We start from the raw sequence: 17,274 nt of genomic DNA on the forward strand, positions 1-17,274 counted from the left end.
TAGCCAGCCATCAAGACCAAAGAAACAATAGCCAGCCATCAAGACCAAGGAAACAATAGCCAGTGAGAGACACTAAGGAAATGTCCTGTCAGGAAAGATTCTGTAAAACAAATTATGTCTGGTTTGTCAGCAGCAGCATAGATTGAGAGGTCTGTCAGGTTGGAGAGGAGAGCTCAGATGTTTGAGGTCCACACAGTTAGGGGTGGGGGACGAGGAACTGTTGGCAAGGTGCAGGAATGTCGAAAGGAGGTATGCCAGGGGAGTGACATGGATGAAGCTGGGAGGGGCCAGAGTGGGGAAGCTTTGAGGGATAGGGTGGGGGGAAGTTGGGAGGTTGAATGATGGGGAAGTTATAAGAGTGTGGGAAGGGGAGAGCTATGGGGGATGTTGAGAGGGGTTGGGGTGAATGGGGAAGATGGGAGAGGATAGGTTGAGGGGGGAGATGTGAGGTGTTGGGTTGAGGGGGAAGCTTTGAGGTAGTGAGGTTAGAGTGAAGCATTGAGGAGATGTGGTGAGGACAATGTAGAAAGAGGGGACATGAAGTGGAGGGATGCTGAAGAGAGAGACACAGAGAAGTGGTGGTGTTGGGAGGACGTGAGCATGTAGGAGATGTGGGGGAGAGTGCTGACATGGAGGGATTTGACACCGTTGATGGACATAAAGGGGAATTGGTGATCAAGAATACCCTCTGCAAACTGGACTTCTCAAGATTCCCAATTTGGATGTGGAGAGACAGACATCATTGAAGGGATGACATTAATTGTTGTTGAAGTCACAGAGCAAAGTGGTGTTTTAGGTACAGATGGATGGACTAAGCATCTAGCAGTAAGACAGATTTGGGAAACGAGCCTTGTGATAAAGAAGAAGAAGAAGAGCAATATATTGTGATGAAGATGAAGAAGAACGCGTGAGGAGGATGGAGAAACAAGGAAAGCGAAGCATTATTCATTTTTAAAATCTTTTAAACGAAGAAGTATTTAATTCAATCAATGTTCAGTTTGGCAACGTTGAGAAAAGGGATGAATAATGATTGAACAAAGGAAGGAAGCAAACGCAGAATGAACTCGTGATTTTTTGGTGTTAATTAGCCCGTCCCCCAGTTTTGCAGTAATTTTTGTGTGTGTTTCTGTGTGTGTTTCTGTGTGTGTTTCTGTGTGTGTTTGTGTTTGTGTGTGTGTGTGTGTGTGTGTGTGTGTGTGTGTGTGTGTGTGTGTGTGTGTGTGTGTGTGTGTCTCTGCGCCGAAATTTTTTCACCATTTGAGCTTTTCTCATCAAATTTTCAACAAAGTGTTTTCATGAGCATATGGAGAAGTTAAATTAATAATTTTATCGAAAGGGCAAAGGTCAGCATCACCTAAAATCATTATTTTTCATCCAATTGACGTGAAATTTTAAGAATTTGTATATTGGGTCACTGAATTAGTCCACCAATCAAAAGCTAGAAGCCTGTTTTGTTTTGTTTTACATCAAAGGTCAAGGTTGCATAAAATCGTCAATTTTCATTTTGTATTTTCTTAGTTGTTTTTGTCATGTTTAACATATGGAAGAAGAAGAATACGTTTGAATAAAACAGCGGATGCAGACGGGCTTTGCATTTTCAGATGCTTTCTCGTTGTTTTTGTTTTTAAGCGAGGAGGGAGAGTTGGATACTGTTGAGGAAGCTGAAGGGATAATACTTTGGGAGAAAGAAAGCGGAATGAGGCATGCAGCATCAGAGCAGAGACAGAATTTGCATAACTACTCGCTGAGACCTGGGCGAGAAGGCCAGCCAATCACAAGGACACAAATATGTCGAATACACCACAACAAGATAAAGTTTAACAGGGAAAATTGGACAAAAACACAAACAGCAACACAAGGATGAAACTATAACAAAAAGGCACCCCAAATTCTGGCTTGCGAACTTCCTCTCTGGTCGTAGTCAACGTGTGGCCCTGAATAGATTTCTCTCATCTTCCCTTCCTGTTCAGGCTGGAGTTCCCCAAGGTAGTGTTCTGGGCCCTGTGCTTTTTCTGGTCTTCATCAATGATCTCTCCGACTCTCTGGAGGGTCCTCTCTGTCTCTTTGCTGATGACTCCACTCTCTGCCACTCCACGCCTCATCCCTTGGGTCGACGGTCTGCAGACTCCTCACCCTCTGTAGACCTGGACAGGATCGCAGACTGGTCGAACGGGTGGAACATGTCTTTCAATCCTGACGGATATCACACTCTCACTGTGTCTCTCCGAAAAGATTGTCTGGATAACCCTCCCATCTACTTTCTCAACAATCCTCTCCAAGACGTTCTGTCACTCAAGCTTTTGGGTCTCACTATCTGCCATGATCTTTCCTGGGAAAACCACATTTCCAAGCTGACCTCCAAAGCCAGCCGCCGACTGGGCATCATCTGTCATGCGAAGTCCTTCCTTGGCACATCTGAGCTCCTCACCACATACAAGGCTTTCATCCGCAGCTCAATGGAATACTGTTCGCTCCTCTGGGCCGGTGCTCCTTCCTCACACCTGGCTCGGCTTCACACTGTTGAAACCAAAGCTTTCAGTCGTTGGAATCTCCCGCGATGAAGGCTCTGAGGGCCTTTCACTCACTCACCATGGGCAGGTTGGTGGTATTTCTGTCTTCTACCCACTCCTCTCCGGCCTGGCTCCCCCAGCTCTGTCTGTGCTCTGTCCCTCGGGTGTTCCTGCGGGTCGCGCGGGAGCTGCCTGCGGCCCTCTTCTGGTTAGGCTGCCAAACTCAAGACTCTCTATTCACCTTCGCTCTTTCGTTCCTCTTTTCTCCCACCTCTGGAGCAAACTCCCTCACTCTATTCGATCCCACTCCTCCCTCCAGGTCTTTGGGGCAGCTGTTCACCACCATCTCTGGTCTTCCCCCATCCAGGGCCTTGATCTTTTCTACCCCCGTTAATTCACCACAGATCCACTTTTTTGAAATTCCGACTTCTTTCCTGGAAGTCCCAGCAGTGTCCATGTGTTTTATACCTCTCCCATCCCCACCCCTCTTCCCATGCCTCCTCCCCCCAATCGCCCTTCCTCCGACGGATCTCCCTATGTCCCTGTTCTCTACTGTTGTGCTCGTGTGCTTCCCTCTCTCTCTCCCCATCTTAACTCCCGCTCCCTTTATCTTATGTTTGGTGCGTCAGTTTGTCTTTTTGTGATTAATGTTAGCTCTTACACGAGCCTCGATCTTGCAAAAAAAAAAAAAAAAAAAGGCTTGAAAACAGCTTTGATGTACTGGAAGGTGGAAGTGCATGACCCAACATTCAACGTGCTCAGACCCAGGACCGGAAGTCCAACCAGAAGTATCAGATCTGGAACCAAAATCACATGGAACAAAGCAAGATTAATAACAGTAAGATCAATAATAAAAAAAATAGGCAAAAACGTTGAAACGGTTTGAACTAATGCACATTAACATCATCGAGGCATCTAAAGGAATAGTGCAGAGATAGCACACGTGCCTTCATGTTGTCAAGTCTGGGCTCAATTCTCGATCCGCCTGTAAGCTGTCAATCCGGTGCTTCACAGGCAGGGATTTGCATCAGCCTGTGCCATGTCTCGGATGGTCGTTCAGCCGGGTATCACGTTTACGAGTATTAGTGGATGTTAAATACTCGACTGTGTATTTTGACAAAGAGTAAGCCTATTGATTGCTGGTACCCTAAACCAATTACAATTTCCTGTGCTAACATTCAGCGGCATCGTGTGAGTAGTACAGCGACTCCTAAGTAATGCTGCAACAAGCGAGCTGAATTTATAATTGATTCCTCGTTACATGTTCATTACCAAAGATGCATAGCCAGGATTCATTTATTAATTCCTCTCACTTGTTGTGCCAATAAACGACATCGCTGGACCAATTAAAATATGCGATCCCTAATGTAATGGCAAATAAATAAATTAGAACATGAAATAATGAGCAAAAGTGGCATAAACCATGTACCTTATTTAAAATGAATTACCCCATAAACAATATCATTCAATTTAGTACAGAATTAAAACGTAAATTTATTTCAACTTTCATAATTTTGCCAAAGCAATTGTCATCCCTTCGTTTTTATCTCAACTTTCATTATTTTTTTCTATACATAGTCGAGGCTCGTGGAAGAGCTCGTATGAGTACAATGAACGGATCAGGACATAACAGGAGAAAAGTAACAGCAGAGAGAGATGGGGGAAATACCAACAGCAGAGCTGAAGGCCAAAATAGAGACAGACTTGGACAACCAATGGGTATGGGGAGAAATTGGGGGCAGTGAATGCTGCATATACAGTCATGGCCAAAGATATTGGCACCCTTGCACTTTTTTCAAATAACTCACAATTTTCTCGAAAGTTCAGTTGAAATTGACAAAAGTATTTGGTCTCCACAATTCATTATTTAACTGTTAATATTACAGAACCTTTGTTTTTGATTCAGAACTTAATATATCTTTTTTAATCAGAAAATAAAAAGAAATGGCATTGACAAAATTATTGACACCCGAGACTTAATATTTGGTAGCACAGCGGCGGGACATAACTGCAGTCAAGCGCTTCCTATAGCCATGAATCAGCTTCCCACACCTTTCTACTGGCAGCTTGGCCCATTATTCTTGTGCAAAACTGTTCCAGTTCTCTCAGATTTGAAGGGTGCCTTCTCCCTACTGCTGTTTTTAGATCTCCACATGGGTGTTCAATGGGATTTAGATCTGGAATCATTGCTGGCCACTTCTGAACAGTCCAGCGTTTTGTCTTGAACCATTCCTGGGTGCTTTTTAAAGTGTGTTCAGGGTCATTGTCCTGCTGCAAGACCCATGACCGTCGATGGAGACCCAGCTTTCTGACACTGGGTTGAACATTGCGCTCCAAAATGCCTTGGTAATCTCCTGATTTCATGATGGCATGCACACATTCAAGGCACCCAGTGCCAGAGGTAGCACAGCAACCCCACAACATCACTGAAACTCCTCCATTTTTGATGGCAGGGAAAGTATTCTTTTCTTTGAAGGCTTAATTTTGTTTTGTGTAAACATAGAGATTATGTGCTTTACCAAAAGCTCTAATTTGGTCTCATCTGTCCACAGATGGTTTTTGGCTTGTTCAGGTGTGTTTTGGCAAACTCTAGTTGGGCTTTCTTATGTCTCTCTCTCAGTGGTGGGGTCCTCCTGGGTCTCCTGCCATAGAACCCCCTTTTATTGAGTTGGCGACGGATGGTGCGAGTTGAAACTTCCGTACCTTGTGTCTGAAGGTCAGCTTGAATCTGTTTGCCAGTTGATCGAGGTGCTTTCTCCACCATTCGAACAATCCTTCACTGCAATCTTCGATCAAGTTTTCTCTTGTGGCCACGTCCAGGGAGGTTGACTACAGTGCCATGGGCCTTAAACCTCCTGATAACATTGCGTTAGGTGGACACAGGAACATCAAGGTCTCTGGAGATGGACTTGTAGCTTTGAAATTGTCCATGCTTGGCTACAATCTTGTGTCTGACCTCCTCAGACAACTCTCTGGTTTTTTTTCCCCCTTTCTACATGCTCATTGCGGTACACACAAATGAGACACAAAACAGCAGAATGACTCCTTTTCTCCATTCAAACTGGTTGAATGAATGATTTTTATATTGCAGGCACCTGCAAATCACCACAGGTGAGTTCAATTCCAAAGTAAAGGTGATTCACCTTCTTGAAATCTAATTATTTCTAACAACTTATAAAGGGTGTCAATAATATTGTCAGGGACATTTTAGGATTTCTGTGTGGAATAAGCTTAGATTTCGTAATTTTTTCAGCTTTTTTTGTTTTGTTCCACTGAAATCCAGACATACATATGTGGATACCAAAATATTTTTTCATTTCAACAATTTTTTGGAAGAAATGGTGCATTATTTGAAAAAGGTGCAAGGGTGCCAATAATTTTGGACACGACTGTATCTGATTGACTTTGAAAACAAACTAGTTACACAACTTGATAAGTGCATCAATTTGTATTCATTATGGTTTATCTTCAGTTGTAGAGTTGACAGGAAGCAATAAAAAGCAGAGTTATTTTATTAATGAAAAGTTAAAACAGAGTTAACTAGTTGCTTGCATGCCACATGGAAGTCAATATAAATGAAACGTGCTGTTTCGAAGGTGCATCTTGCAGCCATTTGTAGTGAGATGTTGATACATATCTCACCTAGGGTGTACTGGGGGCTCCAGGAATCAAAGGTCCACGCGGTTGGCCTGGATTGGAAGGACATCAAGGAAAAGATGGCCGCCCTGGAAAGCCTGGTCCACGTGGTCTCCCAGTGAGTCGACTTTCAAATGTTTCTTGTTCTAATTGAATATTAAGCATGATACTTTATCGGGTAGATTGACAAATATATCGTGTCCTTCAATAAGTGTTTGAATAGTTCTCAGAGAGCAAAATCCACCCTTATTTGACATAAGATTTGTTAGCATTATGAGATAACCCCATGAAAACCCCACAGGTGGGAATCCAGGGGCAGCAGGAAAATTATCTTTGATTGCCCCACTGGATGCGAAGAGAAAAGTGACATCATAAAGATGATGTCACTGGTATCCAGATTGCTCTAGCAATTGACATAAGTTCCCTCAATCTCAGCGGCTGTGTTTGTTTGGGAGTCATGTCTGGCGTTGTCTCATGTATCTGTCTGCATGCATGTGGGAGATTTGTCTCGCAGCTCCTCCATAAGCCTTAGAGCCTGTAAAAAATTAAACCACAAAATCTACTCGCATACATTAACTCAACAATAAATGTACCAGATTTTTTTGGTGTACAAGTCGATACTTTTTTCCTCAACAGTCTGAGCCTCGACTTATACTCAGAATCGACTTATCTATGGTTTGAGACATTGAATTGCATAAATTAAAAAACTTGCAAAGTGTGATATTTTCTGAAATAAATACAGCAATACCCCGGCCTACGTCATTAATTGATTCCATAAGCCGTGACGTAACTCGGTTTTTGACGTAAACCGGGCGTAATGCCTTAAAATGAAGACAAACACCGTAAAACTAGAGTAAATAACTGGAGGAGGCTGCGACTTCGCCCTGAATCTTTGCCGCTCCCCGTCGGGAGTCCCTCCGTTGTTTTCTATCGGTCGGGTCTTCTCCTCGAACAGGGTAACCGGCACGGACGTGTCGACCGTGGGCTGGCTTGTGTGCCGAGTGGCTCCGCGGCCCGCTTCACCACGGCGTGCTTTACCCAACGTGTCCGAGCAGTTTCACCGGTGGTCGTGTCGTGTCGTCTGTGACGAACGAACGAGCTCATGGTTCCGTGAACCCGGCCGCCCCGGGGATCGACGCTCGCCTCCTAGTCGTAGGCGTGCCCCGTCTTTCCTCGAGCGGGCAAAGTTGCTTGCTTCTTTTTTTTTGGACGATGCGATATACGCAGAAACGACGACGTACAGGCAGGCATTTGCAAATCCATGCACATGTGCACATGAACACGTCGATCGGTTCGTCGACGCCGGATGCCGGCGAGGTGCCCGACGAGGCACCCCGGCTCGAGGCATGACACGGTCACGGTCGTCCGAGCCGGCATCGCCGTCATGTTTCGCCGTTGCCACGTTGCGTTGGTTGTTTTACACAGTAAAGGAACCTTTACACAGTAAAGGAATAATCACAAAAATAACAGCGAAAGGCAAAGCCAGCACGCGACCACAGCACAGGACAAAATGCATATGGCGTCGCCTTTGTTTTGAATGAGAACCAGCAGCTACGCGTACGTATACGTACATTTTTTTATATTTTAATGTGCTTTTTATTATATTTGAAATTGTTTTTTTAGCTTCTTTTATTGTTAATTTTTATGTACTATTTTATTTATTTAAATGTATTTTTTTCACGTCCTCCTATTATGATGTCGGAGTGATGTAAAGTCGCACATAATGATGTTCGCTGAACTGAAATTTACTCTAGAAGAGTGGCATAAAGTCGGATTTGACGTAGGTCGAAATGGCGTAAAACGGGGTATTGCTGTAGTATAATTGTTAATTTAAAACACACTGCAGCAAGTTTCCACAACATCATGGATGCGTTCCTAGAAAGTGTGACATGAAGCAAAACGACGTTAAGTAGGCAACATATTCCCATAGACTATGTTATAATGTGATGGATGCGTTCCTGGAGCACATTTTTGGTCACCCTAGCATAAATAACTTTAACCTCACTTAATTACAGATTAGAGACAATTATTAAACAAATCAATAAAATACTGTTACAGACGCGGTGGTGGATGTTGGTTCACCGAGCGGTTTGGTATGACCGCGCCTGCACGTTTACCCGATTATACTCGAACGTTGCCGAGTCGCGCTACGCTGAATCAATGAAGGAAAAGGACACAACGGCTGGGACTAAAATGACACGACACCAAGGGTTCAGTTCTCAAGACCTCCGGAGGAGGTTATATTAGGGCGGAAGGTTAGATTACAGGAATGAGAGGGACAGCATAGAAAGACAGGCACTTAGACACACTTATCTTATTCCCTGACAGACGACAGATAAACAGGACAAAACTGACTCACACGGGGATTGATGGCAAGGAAAGGCAGAATCGATGGCTCCAGGTGCACCTGGGCTCAGGGCAGGATCGACCCGGTCCGGTCTAGAGATGCGGGGAGGTCGCAGCGCTCGGATGTGGTGAATGTCTTCTCAAGCTGGGGGCGCATCTGACGTCACATCCGGTAAGTCGCCGCGTATATCCGGCGGGGAGTGACACGCCCTCGGCTCGTTAGCTCCGCCCCAGATGGAATCGGCCCGTTGCTTCTCATTGGGTGCGTGCGGGGGGGTTACCGGCTCCGCCCTTGACGAGGGGCCGACAGGCAGCCCCTTCTTGGTAACCCCGTCGGCGCACATGGGTAATGGCGGCTAACCGAGCCGGAGTGAGGACGCACACTCCCCGCACGCCGCGCCGCGCCCCTCTGTTGTTGTAGTTGTTGTTGTAGTTGTAGTTGTTGTTGTTGTTGTTGTTTGGGGAAGAAGATGGGAGGAGGTATGGGAAGGTCCTAAACTCACTACTGGTGCCATATAATCACATTCTGGTGCAACGAAGAGTCAGAATTAATGGAAACGAGTCCTTAACTGACATAGACTAAGAATAACTAGCAAGATGTCCGAAAGTTGTCTACGTGAGATGCGGTGGACCTGGGCACGACATTTAATGGGGGAAAAAGGGGAAGGTCGGTTCTACAGAGTGTTATTTACAGGCAATGGGACTAGGGAATGGGGGATTGGGGATAGTTGGGGAGTATTGGGGAAATAGGGGAATATTTACAAGCGGATATGGAGGCCAAATGCCATATTCGCAACATTGCACCCTTCTCTACCCTCGGGGCGTCCCGACCCGATAAATTTTTACCTATTTTAGTGTGGCACTCAGATGTAGTTCCCTCTACTATTAACTCTACCCTGAGTGCGACAGTTTTACAGATGTTCACAAATGAGTAAATATGTCCCCCTGCGACGTTGCACCCTTCTCCTCACAGAAACACACCCACAGGATAACCGAATTGCAGAAAGAATTCGCAAACTAAACATACAGCCGGTAGGGAGCATTATTTACACGACTACGCTGCTATTTACACTACGATCCAGGACCTGTTTCTGGAGGAACACATGCAGATGTTATGCATAGAGAGAGCACGCATGCCAGCATCGATACACCAACCCACGAGTGCTCTGTGGCCTACGGCCTTTAATAATGTGCAGAGCACCCCTTCCAAGCATCAAAAGCACCACCCCATCACACAGTGAACACCATCCGGTGCACCAATAAAGTGTTTATAAATCACCGGTGGTGTCGCAGCCGGCCGATGTTCTGCCGCTGGTCTTGCCTTCATGTGGTGCACTTGGCCTTCTTACTTCTTTAAAAAATCAAGAAAGGCGCCAACCGCGTCCATTTCTGTATTGTGGCCGTCAGGGGCCAACTAAGAGTGGTTCACCTGTTTGGCATAGGTGCCACGTTGACCCATAGGTCCTTCCACGGGTGGTGCTTGGCCGCAAAAGAACTGCGGTCCATTGTGGGTGGCCACAAACATTGCGGTCCATATGGTGTATCGATCCAGGCAGCAAGCAGCGAAAGTGCAGGCCCACAACTGCGTAGCCAGCACCTCTCTCTCCTCTCTCTCTACCCCAAAGCCAGATCCTCGGAGGTGGGAGACAAAAGAAGAAGACAAGTGAGTAAGGTGGTAAGGGCGCAAAAGTGCACGCAATACAAGGTGATGCACACTGGGGGCACATGGGAACCAGGTGAGACAGGTACGTTCCTACCGTACGCCCCCCCCCCCCCCCCACCAGGTAACCTACATGGCCCCTCCCTTACCCCTTACTGTATCCACAAAACACAACACTACCCATAAACATCTACTTTACAAATCAACAAACGTCCCTACTGTCTTCCCCGTTCCTCCCATAAACCAAATTCGTCTTCTCTCCCTCCTAACCAATCAAATTTGCCATTTTCAACTCTCATCAAAATTTGCCATCTCCAACTCAACATCATAATTTGCTATCACCAATTCATCATCAGTCCCTCCTAGGGAGGGAGAGATGGAATCACCCCAATGTCTCATCCACGTCGTGATGCGTCTCACAAATCCACAGCAATCTCATTTCCTGCAACAAAACAAAGAAAACACAGGTGTGGAGTCATCATCATCACCACAGGTAAGTGGCTGCGTATGGTGCGACAGGTTCATCAATCCTAACTATTTCCTAAATGACTTTAACAACTTTACACTACCCGGGGTCTTTCTCCGGCCAAACCATTGGCCCTCTTACACTATGGGTTCTAAAAACCAATTCCCATTGGCCAAACTGTGGTGCTTTTCAATTTGGGGTCTCACTCCCCCGATTCATCTCCCGGTGCCCTCGCACAATTTCCGGGCTGTGGCGTGTACCTCTCCCAGCGGGTCTACCCACCTGCACACCTCCCCCACTGCAGTTGCCTCCGAGCTTACCTGCTCCTTACCCTAACCTAACTACCTCGGGAAGGCCCTCTGGCGCTCTCCCCACTCGGTGCCCTCTCTGGCACTGGGCTGCCCGATCCACACCCGGGATCCTCAGGCACCCACTCACAACTACCGGCTCCCAGAGCCCACCTGCGGCCTCACCTGGCCGACATCCTCACAGTGGTGGAGTGCCCAACCAACTACACACACTAACAGGCTACACGCCCAGCCATTTCCACAACACTAATGCACCCGTCCACAATACCATTCTGCAACCGCACCACAAATGCCAATATCCAACCACAATTTACCTATACCCTCTACCTAACACTTACACTACCCGCCCCGGGTACTCGTGAAAAGGGTCCACTCTTCCCCCATCCACACCTTCGCACCATGCACACCACTCCGTACCACTTACTCCAACTCTCTCCACACACCTGTACTTGCACACCTGTGCTCTCACACCTGGTGCCACCTGCACCCTTCTCTCCCCAAGCGCATTCGCGCTGATCCACACACTCACTACTCATACACTGCTCCACACACCTGTCCAGTTGCACACCTGTGCAATCACACCTGTTCAATTCTCACACACACGGCATCATCTCAGCTAACTACTCCCTTCTGAAACTTGCGCTTCCCAGTCGTCCCTTTAAACTATTGCGCTCCCTCGTCATTATCATCCATACTAATCTACCTGCGTCCCCCCTACAGGTATCAGTCACTAACTAACCTTAACGTCACCTAATGTCATCTTCTAGGGCCCTATCAATATAACCTAACCCACCCGGGCTAGTTTTCACTGCCATACACCCCATAATCTAGTGCTCCTTTGCCCCACCACCATGGGAAGGGTGGCAGGGATGCCACCCTTACCCACCGGGCCTATCGCTCCTCAATCCCCCAGTCCTCTGGCACTAATAAGCCCCCCTTATTCAGAGGTACTGGGTCCCGCCTCGGCATCTAAAGCCGAGGCAATCCACGGGGGCGCCTGCTCGCCGGTGTAAGGTCTTATCCGGTCGGCGTGGACGATCCGAGGGAGGGCTCGTGGCCCCATTTTGATCTTAATGACCACGTCACAGATTTGCGACAGGACGACTCCTGGGCCTTGCCAGGGGGAGGTGAGTTTTGGGCACCTTCCCTTCCGCCTCCGGGGATTAAAGAACCAAATCTTCATCCCCGGAGCGTATTGACTCCCCTGGCTCCGGTCGTCGTACCTGCGCTTCATCTTGGCCCCCGCCAGATGGAGCTGGCGGCGGGCGAAGGCATGGACCCGCTCCATGCCTTCCTCCAGGTGACGTGCGTAACCCTCCCTCGGCAGTGTATCCGTGGTGTCTGGCACGGGACCGCATAGCAAGTCGGCGGGAGCCCGTAACTCCCGCCCATACATAAGCAACGCTGGACTGCATGCGGTGGCCCCGTGCTGGCTAGTTCGGTAGGCCATCAACAGGTACGGGAGATGTTCGTCCCAGTCATCCTGACGGGTGGTGGTGAACAATGCCAGTTGTTGTATCAATGTTCTGTTGAACCGTTCCACCATCCCGTCAGATTGTGGCCGCAAGGGCGTGGTTCTTGTTTTCCGAATTGACAGGAGTCTGCACACATCTTTTAGTAATTGGCTCTCAAAATTTCGTCCCTGATCGGTGTGCAACTCCTGTGGAATCCCATGCCGGCACACAAATCCTTCCACGAAGGCCTGCGCTACCACCCCTGCTTCTTGGTTGGGGAGGGCGTAGGCCTCCGGCCACTTGGTGAAGTAGTCCATCACAACGAGGATGTACTTATTACCTCGGCGGGTGCGGGGTAGTGGGCCTAGGATATCCATGGCCACCCGCTCTAGGGGGGCCCCCACCTGGTGTAATTGAAGGGGGGCCCTCATCCTCCGTGCTGGTCCCTTTTTGGCAGTACAGGCGTCGCATCTCCGACACCAGTCCTGTATGTCGCGCCCCATATTCACCCAATAAAACCTCCGGCGTACCCGCGATGTTGTCTTTGTCCTGCCCAAATGGCCGCCGGGGCGGGTACCATGCACCTGTTGCAATATATCGGTCTTAAATTTGTTTGGGACTACCACCAGCCAGGAAGTTCTATCAGAGGGAACCTCCACCCACTTGCGATACAAGATGTTGCCTTTCAATTCCAGGGTCTGCCACTGAGCCCAATATGCCTTTGTTTGTGCCCCGAGGGGGGTGACCTCTTCCCCCTTTGGTCTTTGCCCCAATTTGACCCATTGGAACACCGGCCCCAGAACAGGATCCTCCTGCTGGGCCGTGCTCCAAGCCAACTCTCCAAATTCTTCGTCCGCGGTTAGTGGCAAAATTGGCCCTCTCACCCGGGTTGCCCGGACAACGAGGGTCGGGTCCGAATCGCCCAATTGTTCCCTCTCCTCGTGTCTCGCACAAAATTTGCAGTTTTCCCCCAGACAAGGACGCCGAGAGAGTGCGTCCGCATTACCATGGGCCTTCCCGGCCCTATGGGCCACATCAAAATCGTACTGCTGCAACTTTTCCAACCACCTTGCAATTTGGCCCTCCGGTTCCTTGAACCGAAGGAGCCATTGCAAGGAGGAATGGTCAGTTCTAACCAAAAATTTCCGCCCGTACAAGTACGGGTGGAAATGGTTCATGGCAGCCAGCATAGCCAATAACTCTTTGCGAGTGACGCAATAATTTCGCTCGGGCCTACTTAAGGCCCGACTATAATAACCAATCACTCTCTCCACGCCCTCCTGTGTCTGAGACAAAACTGCGCCCAATCCTTCCTGGCTCGCATCCGTGTCCAGGGTAAATGCCCCGTTGCTAGTGGGGTACGCTAGAAGGGGTGCGGATGTCAGACACCCCTTCAATTTTTGGAAGGCCTCGTGGCACTCCCGTGTCCAATTAAATCGCGTCCCCTTCTCCGTAAGCCGGTGGAGGGGACGGGCCAACTCCGCAAATTTCGCCACAAAGCGCCGGTAGTAGGAGCAGAGTCCCAAAAATCCCCGCACCTCTTTGATGGTACGTGGTGCGGGCCACTCCTCTACCGCTTTAATTTTGTCTGGGTCCGTTTTTACCCCCTCGCGGCCGATCACGTGACCTAGATAGGCCACCTCTCTTGCAAACAAAGTGCACTTACTCGGGTTCAGCTTCAACCCTGCCTGTCTGAGGCACCCGAACACCTGGTCCAAATTAGCTACTGCCTGGGGGAACGTTTGGGCATGTACCAGGACGTCATCCAGGTACACCAGGCATGACTGCCATGGCATGCCGCCTAGTACATGCTCCATCAATCTTTCAAAGGTGGCGGGGGCGTTACACAAACCAAACGGCATCACAGTAAACTGATACAGTCCCTTACCTGTGGAAAATGCCGTTTTCTCCTTCCCTGCCCTATCCATCTCCACCTGCCAATACCCACTCTTGAGGTCCAAAGTCGAGAACCAATTTGAGCCCGCAACGGCATCGAGGGTGTCATCAATCCTTGGCAGGGGATATGAGTCCTTGAGTGTCACGTTGTTTAGCTGGCGATAGTCCACGCAGAACCGCGTGGTCCCATCCTTCTTTTTTACCAGCACAACAGGTGACATCCAAGGACTTCCCGAGGGCTCGATCACGCCTGCGTCGAGCATTTTTTCAACCTGCTCGTCAGCTTCCGCCCTCTTGCTCCAAGGGAGCCGTCGGGCGGCCTGACGAATAGGCCGGGCCTCACCGGTGTGGATCTGATGTTTCACCAGGCCCGTACGTCCAATATCCTCGGTGGACAGGGAGAAGAGGTCCAAATGGGACCCAACCAGTTTGTGTAAGGCCTCCCTCTGGGTACCTCCCAACTCTACGCTACTACGATTTACCATCTCGCAAATGGGATCGGGCCAATTCCTACTTGTTATTGAAGGCTCCCCCCGGGGTCGGCTCGGCTGGACGTTCTCGCCCCTCACTGTCGCGACTTCCTCAACTGGGGTGCAGCCAGCTACCCTCATGCCCCTTACTATAGTGCGTGGTTCTGTACTCATATTTATTACTCGGACGGCCACTACCGGTCCGTCCGTTTTTACAAGGGTGCGGCCCACGATTAAACCCGGTATGGACTGCGCTGCCACCGGTTCGACCAGGCCGCAGGACTCCTGCCACGTTGGGCGAGCTGCCCACTGGGCCGGCACTATCGCCTCGGCCCTTGGGGGGATGGTCACGGCCTCGGAAGCCTCCAGCTCCGCTCTCTCGGCCGTGCTCACTCCCCCTAACGGCAGCTCTTCTACTCCCACCTGCAGGATCCCCCGGCACAAGTCGATTTTACAGCCGCTGGCAGTCAACAGGTCCAACCCTATTAAACATGGGTCGCACACCTCCGCCACCCAAACATCTATCTCCCTCCTTACCGACCCTAACTTGAGGGTCACAGAACCACGCCCTATGATCGGGGCCGTTACCCCGGTAGCAAGCTGCAAACTATAATTTTGCAGGCGCTGGATCTTATCCCAGCCACCTGCGCTCGAATCAAGGACCACAGGGCTGATGATCGTGGCGCTAGCTCCTGTGTCCACTACGGCGTCTACCCCCACGCCGGCAATTTTGCATCTAATTGTCAGGCTACCGGTTCCAATTTGGCCACAATAAATGACCTGTCGCGTCAATGAGGGCTCTCCTCCATCCTCTGCTGCCGAACACTGCCCTACGTGCCCGACACCTTCTAGTTTCCCGGGGTCTGGCGGGGGGGTGTCTGGGGTCGGCTAACCCGCTCCCCCCTGGGCGGAGTTGAGGACCTCAACCGCCGGGGATCATCCCGGCGCGCGGCTCGACAGTGCCGCGCCAGGTGACCCAGACGGTTGCAGGTATAGCACCTCACCTGATAAGGTGCTTGCCTCCGGAATTCCAAATTTCCCCCCCTGTAGGTCCGAATTGGATTACCCGCTCGTGGTCCACCGCGGGCCACCTCCGGGGCCGCCTGCCATGGTCCAGGTCCCGCCAGGCGCTGGTCCACCAGCCTCCGGACCATGCCCGCCAGGTCAGGACCCACGTCGGGGGCGGGCCCCCTAAGGGGTCCGCCCTCCATCGGGGGTCCCACCTGGCGGACCGCCATTGCGAGACGCTCGCCCCCCCGGGCCAGGGGCCTCGCTGCTTCCCAACGGGCCGCAGCGTCAGCCGCCTGGCTCAGGGTCTGCGGGCGCCACATGGCGAGCTGTTGCCGGAGCTCAATGTCCGGGAGGGCCTGGATAAAATGGTCCAGCGCCAGGCTTTCCCGGGAATCCGCTGCCATGCTAGCATGTGCGATCCCCACTGCGCGGCGAATGTCGTGGGCAAGTTCCCCGATGGCTTCCTGGGGCTTGCGCTTTCGCAGCGCGAGCTGAGCTTTAACAAGCTCGCTCTGCTGTTCTATGCCGAATCGATTAATTAGGGCGTCGCGGAGGGCTGGCAGGGTGAGAGCACCCGCTGGTAATGCCGTCAGCACCTCCGCCGCCGCGCCGCGCAATGCGGCCACCAGGTGTACTCCACCTTCGTCCTCACCCCAACCGTTGCCCTTACACACACAGTCGAACTGCGCCAGGTACGCGCGTAGATCACTCTTGCCGTCATACGGCGCGAGTGGGACCTTGTGGGACCACCTCGTATGCGAGTCGTTGCCCGCCTGCCGGACCCCGTGCGTCACCCCTTGCGGGGTCAGCGCGGGGCCGAACCGGCCGGGCCCCCACAGTACATTACCCCCAAGGGGCTCTCGTGCCTCCCCGGTCCCTCCAACAACTACCCCTGTTGGTGTCGATGCATGGGTCACACCTCCCAACCCGCTACCCATTCCATACCACCACAACCTTGCTCACCCACACCTCGCACCTCTCGTTCCATACCCTCCGGACCAGCCATACACCTCACTCGTGGCCTCTCACGAACATCCGGGTCTATCTCGACCCCCAAGCTTATTAAATCACCTGGCGCATCATACGCACGACCATATTGGTCACCACTTACACCGGTTCCTCTTTCTCTTCGCTTCTCCTCCATCACCTGCGAATCCCTCATCCGGTTAATGAGCACATCATCACGATCCGAACACAGACTTTGGACCAATTCTTTTACTTCCTCCTTTATCTCTTTCTTATCCTCTCTCCGTCGCTTCTTAATTTCGCTCATCCCTTCTTCCACTTCTTCTAATTTCTGCTTCACCTCCTTCATCTCTTCGTGCGCCCCTTTAAGTTCTTCCTCTAACTCCACTTTATTTTTTTCTATGTGCTCCCGCACCTCCCGCTCTTTAACCTCCATCACCTCTACCACCTTGTCCATTTTCCTCGTCAGGTCCTCATGTACCGTCTGACACTCTTTTTTAATTACCCCTACGTCCTTTTTCATCTCCTTCTGTGTCGATTTTAATCCCTCT

At 50.1% G+C, this 17,274-nt stretch overlaps 1 protein-coding gene across 1 annotated transcript in view; it reads left to right on the forward strand.

Moving 5' to 3' along the window:
- The window catches only part of LOC137433187 (uncharacterized), a 275,834-nt gene that overhangs the window by 213,388 nt on the left and 45,172 nt on the right, over window positions 1-17,274 (forward strand). The window contains exon 43 of the mRNA XM_078783996.1: window positions 6,157-6,264. Coding sequence (XP_078640122.1) covers window positions 6,157-6,264 — 108 coding nt within the window. The remainder of the gene's footprint in view (window positions 1-6,156; window positions 6,265-17,274) is intronic.

This window comes from Myxine glutinosa, chromosome 8 (genome assembly GCF_964187855.1).
Source record: "Myxine glutinosa chromosome 8, kmMyxGlut1.1, whole genome shotgun sequence".
Classification (NCBI taxonomy): domain Eukaryota; kingdom Metazoa; phylum Chordata; class Myxini; order Myxiniformes; family Myxinidae; genus Myxine; species Myxine glutinosa.